Consider the following 13245-nt stretch of genomic DNA (forward strand, 5'->3'; position numbering starts at 1 on the left):
CGGCTTGTTTGGATTTCACTTCCAGGAGTATGTATATGGGGATTATTTCTGTTACATCCTGTAACTGCAGCCTTGGGACTCCAATGACGCTAAAGATGCATCCATGGAGACCTCCAGCTGCAGGGAAACTTGGGGCTAGTATGTCGCTGAGCTGTTTACCTGGAGCTCTCTGAAGACACGTGAACCTTCACTGCTTCTGAATCTTTTTGTCACATCCCTTTCTGCCTTCATAGACGTGTCCATGGCAGAGAGGCGATAAAGAAGATGTAACACGGTTATAAATACACTGGGCAATTGTTATGATCTATCAACTCCAAGCCCATGCAAGTTTATGAACCTGGCAGAATTCCCATGCTGCCGCTGTGTGCTCAGTTCTATGTGCCACCATGTTGATAACCCCGTAGCATCTCCCGGGCAGCTCCCTTCTGGGCCACCACGTTCCTCTTATTTCTCTGCTCTTTTGACCCCAGCAGGGATCACATACCGGGGCTGTGAGTGTGACATTGCATTGTGTTGCACTGACAGCCCCTGTGTAACGTACGAAGTATTGAGAGGCAAACAAATGCACTGAGCGATGCAAAATGATGGGCTTTCGTTTATTTTAGTGTGAGAGGCCCTGCCTAGGCAGATGCACTGAGTTCAGTTTATTAGCAGAGCAGCAGATCCCGAGACACTAACCCAGGCTAAAGTCTCATTGATTTTGAGCCTTTGCCTGAGGAAGCAGTGAGTTAACGGGCAAAGCAGGGGAAGAGGTGGCAGCATCCCGGAGGTAAGGTGAGAGTGGATTTAAAGGGAAAGCTGGCCTAGTGTTTAGCGTGTTAGCCAAGGATTTGGAAGATCTGGGTTCAAGTCCCTGCTCTGTGTCGGGTTTCCTGTATGACCGTGAGCCTATCTGTGCCTCAGTTGCCATTTGTAAATTGGAGGTAATATCACTGCCCTCTCTGGAGCAGTGTTGGGAAGATGAATGCATTATAGATTGTAAGGTGTTCAGATAGTATGGGAAGAGGAGCTGTCTGAGAACGGTTGGTAGGTGGGTTTGCAAGTCTGGATGATAGGGCAGGTGAGGAGGGGAGAAGGTCTTTGGGGAGATATTAAGCTGCAGTACTTGACACCCTGGTGTGACGGTTGCTATCTTGGCCAACCGAGCAGGGACAGACCAGGGCTAACCAGATGAGTCTATACATCTTGAGCTGGCAGCTGTAACAGACTCATGTCCTCTGTGGCATGGAGGAGGACAGAGCCGGCTCCAGGCCTAAGCAAACTAAGCAATTACTTAGGGTCTTAAGCAGGTCAAGGCGGCCCACTATTCACCTTTTGTTGTGTGCGGGGGCCCCCCCCAAATTATTCCTGCTTAGGGCCACCAATGGCCTAGCACTGCCTCTGGAGGGGTTCCACACATTGACAAGGGGGTTCAAACCTGTGGAACTCACTGCTGCAGGGCGTGTCCTTGAGACTGGGATTCTAAAATGATAGACCCTTCATAACATTTACACAAAATAAGGGAATGACAAAGGTAACAGCGCTTCCGGCAGCAAAGCACATGGCAACGGTTATTCTTGAGGGCTCCCTGTGGACCGTATGGCACTACACAAGAGGCTCCGTGCAAGGTGGTGTTTTTCACCTCCCCACGATGCTGTGGGCATTAAGCCCACCGGTGGGAGCTGGGATGCAGGGGGGCCAGTGGTTAACTGGGCTTGGCAAAGCCAACACCTGCCCTTGCAGTGGGTGATGTGAGGTGGTTCTGAAGGTACATTGTGTAACATTGGCTGATGCTGAGCTGCGGAGCATTGGATTATGGAGGGTTGTGTTGAAGTGAACCATGCCCTGGGTCTGAGGCAGAGAACAGAGGAGTCACTGGACGTCCACCAGCAAGGAATATGTCTTATGGCTCAGGCACTTCGGGATCCTGGCTTCTGTTTCTGGCAATGCCAAAGGTTCCCCCTGTGACCTTGAGCAAGTCACTTTGGGTGGGATTCACAAAGATATCTAGGCACCGAAGTCTCTCTCTGCGCTTCGCTGTCCTCATTTGTAAAATCCAGAGGACGACACCTGGCTGCATCACAAAAGGACTGTGTAGCGAAACTGAGAATTGTTTGTAAAGAGCATTGGGAGCCTTGGGTGGGATGGGCTAGGTGCAATATGGCCTTGGTAATCTCTTGGTGAACACTTCCTTCTCAGCACCAGCAGCCCTCTCCATTTCAGTAGCTACAATATTATTGTTATTTGTCCACACCATGGTTGTTATCAGCCGTGCCGTCTGCTCCCAGTCCACCCGCTCGTCATATTTACATCTCAATGAAATATGTGAGCTCCATCAGCCTGTGGCATCTGTGGTACCTATCTATCATCCTCCTCTCTGTATGTGCCTGTCTGCCCAGCTGTCTAATCACGTGCGTGGTATTTCTCGTTGTCTACCTGATCCGATGTAGAGTGTAGGATACAGAGCTAGGAGCCAGAGACTACTGAATTCTAAACCTGATTTGTGGTCCCGCTCTGTGCCTCAGTTTCCCCATTTGGGTTATTCTTCATCCTTTCTCACTAGGTCATGTGGCCTAGTGGCTAGAACGCTGGATGGAGACCCAGGAGGCCTATTTGTCTATTCCTGGGTCTGTCATTGGTTTGCTGGGTGACCTTGAGCAAGTCACTTCCCCGCCCTCTGCCTCAGTTTCCTCATCTGTAAAATGGGGATAATGATACTAACCTCCTTTGCAAAGTGCTTTGAGATCTGGTCATAAGAGCTAGGGATTATTATTATTCTGCAAAGGCATCACTGGTTGCCATGGCTATTGTTACATCACCTCCAGTCCTCTCCTATCAACTCAGTCATCCAGATTGTCCCATGTACCTGAGGATTTCCCTGCTCTTAACCTTCCCATAAACCAGTGGCGACATTTGCTGCAGGCCTAGATCCTGTGAGCTAAACCTCAGAGATGATCCGCGTGGCAGGTTTGGTCCTCCCTGTTTTTGTTTCATTATAGACAAAGAAGGCTTTCTGGAAGAGGAGACTGGTGGTTTGGGAAAAGTCTGGAAGGCAGTAAATGACCTGGGTTCTCTCTGATCTAGGCTCAGTGCCGACTCACTCTGTGATTGTGTGCAAGTCAGTCAGTGTCCCTTCGTGTAACTCCCATCAGGCACAGGGAAGAGGACCTCTGTGAAAAGCAGACCCTGCACCTGGGATGAGCGTATCGCAGGGGAAATGGGTTGTCTCAAGAAATAAGGCAGGCACATGTTAATCTCAGGCAGTTAGAAAGCACCAGGGGATTGCAGAACTAGCGTAGGAGAGTGCTGTGGGTGAAGAGGTATACGTACCCTTGGGTCAGTGAAAGGTGAGGCCTCCGGCCATGGCTGGAAAGTAAGGGTATAATCTGAGCCCTCATTATAGCAATTAAAGATCCCATGACACTGTTAGCAAGAATACGGGCGTTAGATCTGGTATTTTGGCTGCACTCTAGTTTGGATAATTATATTCCACTTCTGTAAACTCTCCACAGAAACAGGATTCTGCTCTGCCTCCTACCCCAAACCGCCACACCGCACTGCTGTTAAACAGCTGCTGCGCCCTCCCAAGGAACTCCTGAAACTTTTCATTTCAGAGCTTCCTTTTATTTAATTAAAACACGATTCAAACCCATGAAGAATGGGGTCGACACAAACCGGTTTGTTCCACCTCCCCGCATATTTTTGGTTTTACTTTTCAACTTTGACTTCTTTACTTATGTTCGTTTCCCAGCCGACCTGAAACGATTCCCCTCTAACTTTTCAAAATTGCCAGTGAACCAGAAAAACCCATTCGTTACCCGGCTCTGCAGTCCACACCGCAAGCCACAGGATCCAGTCCTGATGGTCAGGTTATGGAGCAATCTTCAGGTGGACCATTAATCTCCTCCTCGTACAGCAGAACTCCTCTGGGCTCAGTGGTCATTGCAGCCTGGTGTTCCAAGGCTAAGAACTCTGCGGCTGAGTCTGTTTAACCAGAACTGGGACATACTTTTTATTTCTTTTTGAGTTGTGGATGGGTTAATCAACTCCTTTTTTTTTTTTTTTACAGTAGGTTCTGACCTTTTATGTTGTCACATACGGCAACTCCTAAACCGCTCGCTTAACAGACTTAAAACTTTCCGTGCACTCTGTGCTCAAAGGGGAGGGAGGGGCCGGTTTCCAGAAACATGCTTCCTTTCTAACAGTTACAGAGCCCAGTTCTCAGGTATACGACGGCCGATTTATGCCTTTCCGGCAGTGTAAAGTGGACTCACAGGGGGTTTGAACCTCCCGCCTGAGAACCCACTTTTGTGGAGGGCTTTGCCGGCTGAGGGAGTGGATAGGGGTACCTGGCCGGAGGGCACTGTGCTGTGACAGTTCTCTCTTTTTCAGAGCCCATAGGCAGCCATGAGAAGTTAGGGTGCCTAACCCTAACTTACCCTGAAGCTGGGCAGGGCCCGGCACAGTCCCAGAGTGCAATGGTGGCCTAATGCCCTCTCACCATGCCCAAAGTCAGGTGAAGATAATCAGGGGCACACTCAGATAATCAGGTGCACTCCCACCCTTGGAGTAGGTCACTATACGATGTAAGCAGTTCTGCTCCAGGACTCCCTCCATGGGGTGAGGCACAAGGGTGTGCGGGCCCATTTCTTCTCTGGGACCCCTCGCCCTAAATGTGGTCCAAGAGAAGGTGACCATTGCTGTTCCCGGGGCTCATCCCTGGGGAACATGAGGAGTTGACTGTCTTGGCCTCGAGATCCCCATCCCCGCCCTAAAATGGACACCCAACAGGTGATACACCGCAGCGAACGGTCTCCCAGCAGCCCGTTTGTCACCTGCATAGTTGAAACAACTCTCTCCTCCCGCTGAGCGAAAGACACTAGGCAGGCCAGTAACTTTCCTACAGCTCCAGGTGCCAGCCCATTGGCGCGTGATTTCTCTGCGTCGGGCTGGGTTACAAGGCAGAAGCTCCAGAAGGCGCCGCGTGGCTCTGCATTAAGTCCTGCACCCCTGCACATGCAGTTGTTGTCCAGTGCAGGAGGAATGTTATTGTTCCGATCCTTTCATGCCAGGGCAGGGCTTGTGGTTGCAGCTCCTAGGAGATCTGTGCCGTTCGTTCTCCTCCTCTGCTGAGTGGCACTTCTCACAGTCGGAATGCAGACAGCAAAACACTTGTACCGCCCAGCTCGCAGCTCCAAGAAGGGCCTTTTCTTCTTTTGACCTTTCCTTAGACCTTGAATTGTGTCTCAGGCCAGGGATGGACCGAGGCAGGATCTGAGCTCAGGCAGGATCAGGATGCAGTTGAGAATTTAGAGTCAAAGCTACAGGAAGAAGTTCTTGATATGGTTGGCTGGATAGGAAGATCAAGGGCTCAGGAGGACAGGGTCTAACCTGGGATGCCGAGCAGAAGTATCTCCGAGGGCTGGTGGCGCAATGTGTGCGGGAGACTTTGAGGTTTGGGGGTAATCCAGGCCTCCTATAAACTTTAATCCACCCTTGGTTTCAGACACACCCTGGGGAAGCGGCAGGACACAGCTGGGGTGATAGGCAGAACTGGGTGATGGCATTTGATGTCTTTCTCCCGCTAGGTACCAGCCCAAACTATGGCAGTGGAGGGTACCCAGGGGACACGGAGCTTCTCACGACCTTCAGCTGGGATGACAAAAATGTGCGCAGACTGTTCGTCAGAAAGGTAACCCTGGGGACAGCATCCCAAACGTACGCAGAAATGTGCCACGCTAATGGGCCCCAGGGGGAGGGGATGGTGGAGAATGAAGTGAGACGCAGCTCCAAGAGCCCAGCCAGTGCAATGCGGTACTTGGATGGCTCATCAGCTCCAGTTAGAGCCATGCTGGGAGGCCTTAATGCTACCATAAATCAGGGCATGTTCAGATCTGCAGCTGAGCTGCCTGGCTCAGGCCCACCTCCGCCTACCATGGCAGATGAGCCCAGGATGATGGAGGAAGAGTTTATTAACGCTGCCATGTCAGATCCTGGTGAGACTGCAGGGCTGTCTCCGTCATGCACTTGGAACATATGTTCTTAAGTGGTATTGGGGCAGTCAAATAGTTCCTGGGCTGGCGTAAACCAGCATTGCTCCATTGAAGCCAATGAATCAGACCCCCCCAACTGCGGTAAATCAGTTAGCGCCATTGCAGTCAGTGGGGCCACTTACATCGCCTGAGGCTCCAGCCAAGGATTTCCATCAGATGAGGACCCCACCTCCGTTCCATAGGGGAACGTGGGGGCGGAATTTGTCCGTAGCCAGGCTGGAGTGTAACCTGCACTGACAAGATGTTCTGGTTTCTCGTTTCAGGTATATGCCATTCTTATGCTCCAGCTGTCTGTCACAGTCAGCATTGTGGCTCTCTTCACCTTCTGGTAGGTCTCTGAGTTAGCAACAATCCTCAGCTCTGAGGTCTTACTTTTGCACATGGGTATCTTTGCAGGACCGTGAGAACTTTCACTTGGTCATTATCAATTACTGGGGTACCTGGAGAACATTCCCTTGAGTGCTATCTGTCAGTCTGATACCTCGGTATCTTTTCCTTCGGTATTAGTTACTCAGGTACCTGGGTTTCTTTCCCTTGGATGTTATCTATCACGTAGGTACCTGCAGATCTTTTCCGTGGGTATTAACTGGCGTTGATACCTGGGTATCGTTCCATTTAGCATTATCTGTCATTCTGATACCTGGATATCTTTATTTTGGGCATTATCAAGTCACCCCCAGATGTTTGGGTATCTTTCTGTTGGAGAGTAGCTTATCTGTACTCAAGTCAGCAGGCATCAGGCTCCCTGTAACTTAATGTTTTGGATGCACATAGATCAGATTGCATTTAGGATTAATAATAGATCGCCATCACTTGAAGAAGTTCAGCTACCTGTCTAAGAAGCTGAATCCATTTCCCTCAGGCAGGCTTGGCTGCATAATTGTTAACACTTGGTTGTCTATTGCTGGCTCTTTTAGAAAAAGTTTATTTCATATTTAATATGCATATTTGGAGGGAACTAATGTTCAGAGAAGGGAGACTGAGTCTGGTCTCCTGGGTTTTAATAATGACTTCAGAAGGGAGTGTGTGGCAGCCTGGGAATCAGCATCCCTGGCTTCTAATTCTATCTTTGCCACTGACTGTGGGATCTTGGGCAAATCTTACTCCCTTTTTATGCCTCAGTTTCCCTATCAATAAAATGGGGGATCATGATACTGGCCTACCTCCCATGGGTGTTTGTGAGGTTTCTGTAATTAATTGGTATAGGGAAGTGCTTTGATGATGGGTTAATCATTAACATCACTGCAGTGCACATAGTAAAACATGGGCCCTGCTCCAAAGAGCTGACAATCTAAATGGAGAATGCACAAAGAAAGGATAATTAGGCCCTGTGTGCAGATGCAGAATGGTGAACTTAAGTGACACACAAAGTCACGCAGGAAAGTGATGAGAAAGGGGGGAACAGAACCTGTCCTTTATTCATCTTAAACTAATGCCTCCTCCTCAAGACCAGGCTTTCTATTGGACAGTGTCGTTTATTTCCAATCAGTTAAACCTCTGCAGGAGAGGAAGGATGGCCCAGTGATTGGGGCACTGGGGATATGAGCTATAGAGGCGTGGTGTTAACAGCTCATGATTTTAACTCTGGAGTTCCCGGTTCACTCCCTGGTATGTCAGCTAAGATAGTGGCCATCACCCCCATGCACTCTATGTCCACTACGCACTTCCTTGGGATACATTTAGGCAACAGTCTGTGAAGTGATTGCTGTTCTCTGTCCTCTGAATTATCCTCACCTTCCCTTTTCATTCTCTCTCCTGCAGCGAGCCAGTCAAAGGTTATGTCCAGTCAAACCCCGCCTGGTACTGGGCTTCCTAGTAAGTATCAAATACCTTTTTTCATTAAAAAATGGCTGAGCAGACAACTGAATTTATTTGGAGGCATTTTTATAGCATCCTTAGCACACTGCTGCTTCTGAACGCCTGCCCCAACTGTAGGAGAGGAAATTCACCTTTGAGATGAGAACAAGCTTGGATAATTTCCCCTGTAAGTGAGGATTCTTTGGAAAGCCATGAGCCTGTGAAAAACAAGAGGTGTACAACGGAAGCCTCACTGTGACCTTAGCTAGAGTGTTTGCTACTGTACTGAGATGAATGCAATCAAAACACTTCATGCTATCGAACGTACCGCAGTTTAAACAAAGTATTGTTAAGGTCCCACCAAGCAGACAGTTTTGAAATATCACCTGTGGTGGTAAATTCAGCAGAGGTCAGAGTTGAAAGGATTTTCTAAGCTATCAATCATACAGGGTGAAATGTTCAAAAGCGCCCCAGTGGCTTACAAACCTCACTTCTATTGACTTAAATTCCTAAGTCACTTAAGCACTATAGAAAAGTTTACACATAATCTATCACTTTTTAGATTGATGAGAAAGACCAGATGGCAAAATTCTACTGTGCCTGCAGAAACAGTAGGTCAGACTAGATGATCACAGTGGTTCCCTTCTGGTCTTAGAATTTATGAATCCATGAAACCCTTCCAACTGAAATGCTCACAGCTTGAAAATTACTGTACCAATTTTCATGATTATTTATTAATTATTATTCTTCAAGATTAAATAATTATTATTATTATTATTGTGATAGCTTCTAGGAGCCCCCGTCATGGACCGGGACCCATTGTGCTAGGCATTGTACGGATGCAGAACAAAAAGTTGAACCCTGCCCCCCAAAATTTACAATCAAATTATAAGACAAGAGACAACAGGTGATTGCAGACAGACGAGGGAGCACAAGGAAACAATGAGACAATATTGGTCAGCATGTTGAGCGGACGTCTCAGCAATCACAACTGTCTGCCTGTTGTCAAATTTTCTTCAAACTTGGCCAGCTTGCTCAGATCTCAGTGAGATCTAACAAAATCAGCTACGTTTGATATATTTGCTTTTATCCAGTATCATGTTACTGCGCTGATAAATTGCCACTTAGAATGGATGCATTGTTTTTATTCACTCATAAGCAGCTGCATTGATGTGATTCAGACCACGTAAAAGAAAATTCACCTTTGAGCTGAGTCTAAGCATGGAAAAAAAAATCAGCCCCAGGGGAATTAGCTTGACAAAGGTACCAGCAATGTTAAAAGAGAATTAGAATGGAAGCTGAAACTCAGCCTTGACCACTAAGGATATGTGTACACTGGGACCAGGGTGTGCGACTTGCTGCTTGTGTAGACATACCCACAACTAGCTTTAATCTTGCTAGCTCTGGTACCAATAGTGTTATGTTCACACCATACATACAGCGAAATTAGATCAAAATGTAACAACTTTTTTTGAAGGTTGCAACATAACACTGCTTTATTTCTTAGAATTCAGAACGGAAACACATAAGAACCCAAAAGAGAGGGAGAGAAAACAGGCTGCTCTCGAAAACAGAGCAGCACCACTCACCCCACCTTACTATAAACTATCTGCAAACCAACTGCTGCTGCTCCCAGATGCTTTGCTACAGAGCCTCCTAGACTGCATGCAAGACCAAGTGAAGGCCCATCCCCCTACTCTTAAATGTATAGCTTGTAATTCCAACACAGTCCTCAATACGCCACACGTAGCAGCAAGGGGGCGGTGGTGTGGCCTTCAACGTGGGCTGCACAAGTAGGCTTGACCACCGGGGGATGTACTTCGCTTGTGCGGCCTGCATGTCCTCACTGCTATTTTTAGTGAGCTAGTTAGGTCAAGCTAGCATGGGTATGGCTACCTGAGCTGCAAATCACATCCCTGGCTGCTCATGTGTGCTTCGCCTGTTGCAGTATAAAGGAGGATCCTTTCCTTTCCTTTCCTTATGTCTCTTCATCTGTCCTTTCCATCCATCCATCCATCCATCCACTCTCCTTATCTTCCCTTTCCTTCCTTCCATCCACCCAACATGCCCCCCTTTCTATTTATCCTGTTGCTTTATTTATTCCCTCTGGGCCTGATTCCCGTATGACTGCTTTACAACACTCAGGCGGTGGAAAGGGTCCTTACAGTGGTGTGACTGTAATGGACACCTACTTAAAGGTCCCTCTATACTGATAGAGAGGCAAAATGAGGCCTTAGTGTAATGAGAATCAGGCCCTCTCTCTCTTTCCCTCTCTCTGTGGGAAACTTCCTTCCTTCCACTCTCCCATGATAATTCCTGTCCCCAGCACTTTCTGCAGGAGCAGAGCACAGATCTATCAACGGTGCATTTCTCAGGGACTGTGAGGCTTGCCTCCGCATTCATGTTCCTTATTCTTTAGACACACAGAACAGCCAGTTTCCTGATTACCATCCGTGCTTTTGGAACCTGCCTTCTCACCTACTACCTGGCTGCCTCGGGCAACAGGTGTTACTGGTTTATCGTGATAGGCTAACTGTCGGTCCTGTGGAAAAACACCGGGCCGTGTGATGCTCTGGGCAGGGATGGAGGGTCCCTTCATTGCTGGGAGCTGGTCACCTCTCCCGAGATGGCCAACTCTCGGGAGTCGGTCAACTCTCTGGCAATTTGGCTGCTTGGTTTGCGGACCAGTTTAATAGGTTTTGGCCTGGGTGGTGTCGTGTCCCCTCAGATTTCTTTTCCTGTTGAAATGAACAGTTATTATGATTATTATTGTCAAGGAAGAATGGGCTGGTGGTTGAGGCACTAACCTGGGACTCTGCAGACCTGGGGTTGACCTGCCCCGCTGCAGACTTCCTGTGTGGCCTTGAGCATGTCATATAAGCCTAGATCCTCAAAGTTTGTAGGTGCCTACCTCAATATCTTTGAGGGTCTGGGCCTTACTTCCTCTGAGTCCCAGTTCCCCTTCTGTAAAATGGGGGTGATAGCCCTGTGCCGTCTCACCGGGGTGTTGCACTCGGATGCTGTGGCCGTGGGCCCAGTACAGGAACCTTAGGGTCCATCTCATCTGCAAAAGAACCCGAGGGCGCCGAGTCTCAGAGCCCAGCTCAACTGACGGGCTCGCGGCGCTCGCACCCTGGGGCTAGAATAGCAGTGTGCTCATTTGGGCTCGGGTTCTGAGGCCGACCCCTCTTGCTGGAGTCCAGAGCCTGGGCTCCAGTCCAAGCAGGAACGTCTCCCCTGCTATTTTTAGCTGCGAGCTTGAATCAGTGGAGCCGGGCTCTGCATCTCGCTGCTGTGTGTCTCTTTCTGCAGTGTAGATTTACCCTAAGAATCCATCTTAAGCTCTATCCTGTCTCTAATCTGATCTGGATGGTACATCCAGCTCCTAAGGTGTTCTAAGAGCGTTCTGCTGCACATCCCCCGGGCGCAAAACGCAGCAGTGCCGATCTGAAGCCAGAGAACGCTCCCTTTCTCACGTTAACATCTCATTCAGAGCCAGGTTCTTCCTCCGTAACCCCGTCCTTTGCCTCTCTCTCCTTTCTCACAGTGCCGTGTTCTTTGTGACGTACTTGATCCTGGCCTGCTGCTCCGGACCCAGGTAAAATGCTTCCTTCTGCTTTAAACAACCCAATGAGCTGATGTACCAGCCCTTCCCTATCACGTCTCAAATCCCGTATGTTCCTGTCTCGTGGGCTGTAGCAGCACAGCAAAGATATACATGCTGAAGTTGTAGCTCCGAGCAGATGCAGCCCCAGTGCTGCATTGTATGTAGCACAGGTAATGCTGTTCTGTCTCCTTGCTGGAGATTCATGGGGGCAGGTGCTCCTAGGCAGCAGATGTGCTAGAGTTGTGTGTTGGTGCATGGAGCAGGCGCGTGCTGACACATGGAGCAGTTGCAAGTTGCTGCATCACCGTTGTAACTTGGTAGGAAAAGCCTCCGTTGTGTAGGAACTGAAACAGCAGAGGAGATGCCGTTGTATCTCAGGGCTGCACAGCCAGAAATGCTGTTTATTATTCTATGCTGAAGATGTTACAGTCTTGTTCCAGAGCCGGAGATTCCTGTTTGCTTTGCCCTAATAGAGCGGATACATTTGTGTTGCACCGTAGAAGTCCCCTGGGCATTGCATTGTAGTTACCCAGCAGAATGAACAATAGCATTGCCTCACCCTCGTATGCTGCACAGATCATTAATTATGTAATTCACCTTCTGCAGCGTATTATGCAATGCCTTTAAACGACTGCTCTTTGGAGCGTGTTACCGACTGACCCTTTCACTTCACTTGCAGGAGATACTTTCCATGGAATCTGATCCTCTTGAGTGTCTTCGTAAGTAACTGACTTGGATAGTGACTACACTGCTCTTTTGAGTGATGTAAATTTCATAGAGGTGAAGGCCAAATTATGATCATCTAGTTAACACAGGTCGTAGAGTTTTGTCCAGTAATTGCTACATTAAGCCCAAGACCTGCTGGTTGAACTAGAGGCGGGTAAGTCGGAGATGAGGAAAAAATGTAGGAGGAGACAGGTTGAGTGGCTAGTGGCAGAGGGGCATCCTGGTCCCATGCAGCAATGGGGGGCTGTGGTAGCATCACTTTTAGCTCTAAGCATTGGGATGTGCCTACCTGTTAAATCCCTCTTGTGGGCTTTACTCTCTGAATGTGAGCATCGGCCCTCCAGAAACAGTCTCCATCGGGGCACCTGTTCAAACTGCCTTCTTGGTTACGCTGAGTGCCACAGCTGGAGTAATTGAAAGAAGTCTAAAATAATTGGGTGCCTGTCTCTGAGTGAGCTGAGCAAGCTTGTGTCGCTGCCGTAACTGAGCGGTGGATGTGGAGCAAGTGAGGGCTGTGTGGAGCACCACTTCGTCTTGGTTCCCGGCCTGTGAGCAGACTGCAGGATTGCAGCACAACCTCGCCACATCTATGGGTTGGAATAGCTTCTGCTGCCCCTCTGTAACTCTTAAGTGGCCCACCTGGCCCCACCACTGGCCAGGATGAAGCCCACCTCAGCGGCCAAGGGAACTGGAAAGCCACCTGCAAGATAACTCTTCTACCCTCACCCCCCTGCCTCCATGGAGGACAATTACGGGGCATCTCTGAGTAATTATTTGTGGAGTAACTAAGTGCATATCCCATCACTAACCGTTTCTCTTTCCCCCTCTTCAGACGCTCTCCATGTCCTATCTCACTGGAATGCTCTCCAGGTAGGTCGATCAGACGGGCATCAAGATTTCTTTTCCTCCATTCGGTTCCACGTCCCAGCTCTTCCTTGCAAAGGCCCTTCCCACGTTAGAATGATCTGAGCGACACAGGCCCTCTGCTGCTCGCGGAGCTGTTAAAAAAGCCAAGCAAAACCGGACCCTTCCTTTTACACCAGCTGCTGGAGGGCGGTGTGAGCCCCTTGCGTTTTGCCAGCC

The 13245-nt window shown here is 48.9% G+C and overlaps 1 protein-coding gene across 1 annotated transcript in view; it reads left to right on the plus strand.

Moving 5' to 3' along the window:
- FAIM2 (Fas apoptotic inhibitory molecule 2) overlaps positions 1–13245 on the plus strand; it is a 34161-nt gene that overhangs the window by 5500 nt on the left and 15416 nt on the right. Inside the window, exons 3-8 of the mRNA XM_067529641.1 lie at positions 5568–5671; positions 6296–6360; positions 7794–7847; positions 11377–11427; positions 12116–12155; positions 12995–13032. Of these exons, the coding sequence (XP_067385742.1) occupies positions 5568–5671; positions 6296–6360; positions 7794–7847; positions 11377–11427; positions 12116–12155; positions 12995–13032 (352 nt within the window). The remainder of the gene's footprint in view (positions 1–5567; positions 5672–6295; positions 6361–7793; positions 7848–11376; positions 11428–12115; positions 12156–12994; positions 13033–13245) is intronic.

The sequence above is a fragment of the Emydura macquarii genome, unplaced genomic scaffold, assembly GCF_026122565.2.
Source record: "Emydura macquarii macquarii isolate MOO-44397 ecotype Brisbane River unplaced genomic scaffold, CSIRO-AGI_Emac_v2 contig_2994, whole genome shotgun sequence".
NCBI classification, from domain to species: domain Eukaryota; kingdom Metazoa; phylum Chordata; order Testudines; family Chelidae; genus Emydura; species Emydura macquarii.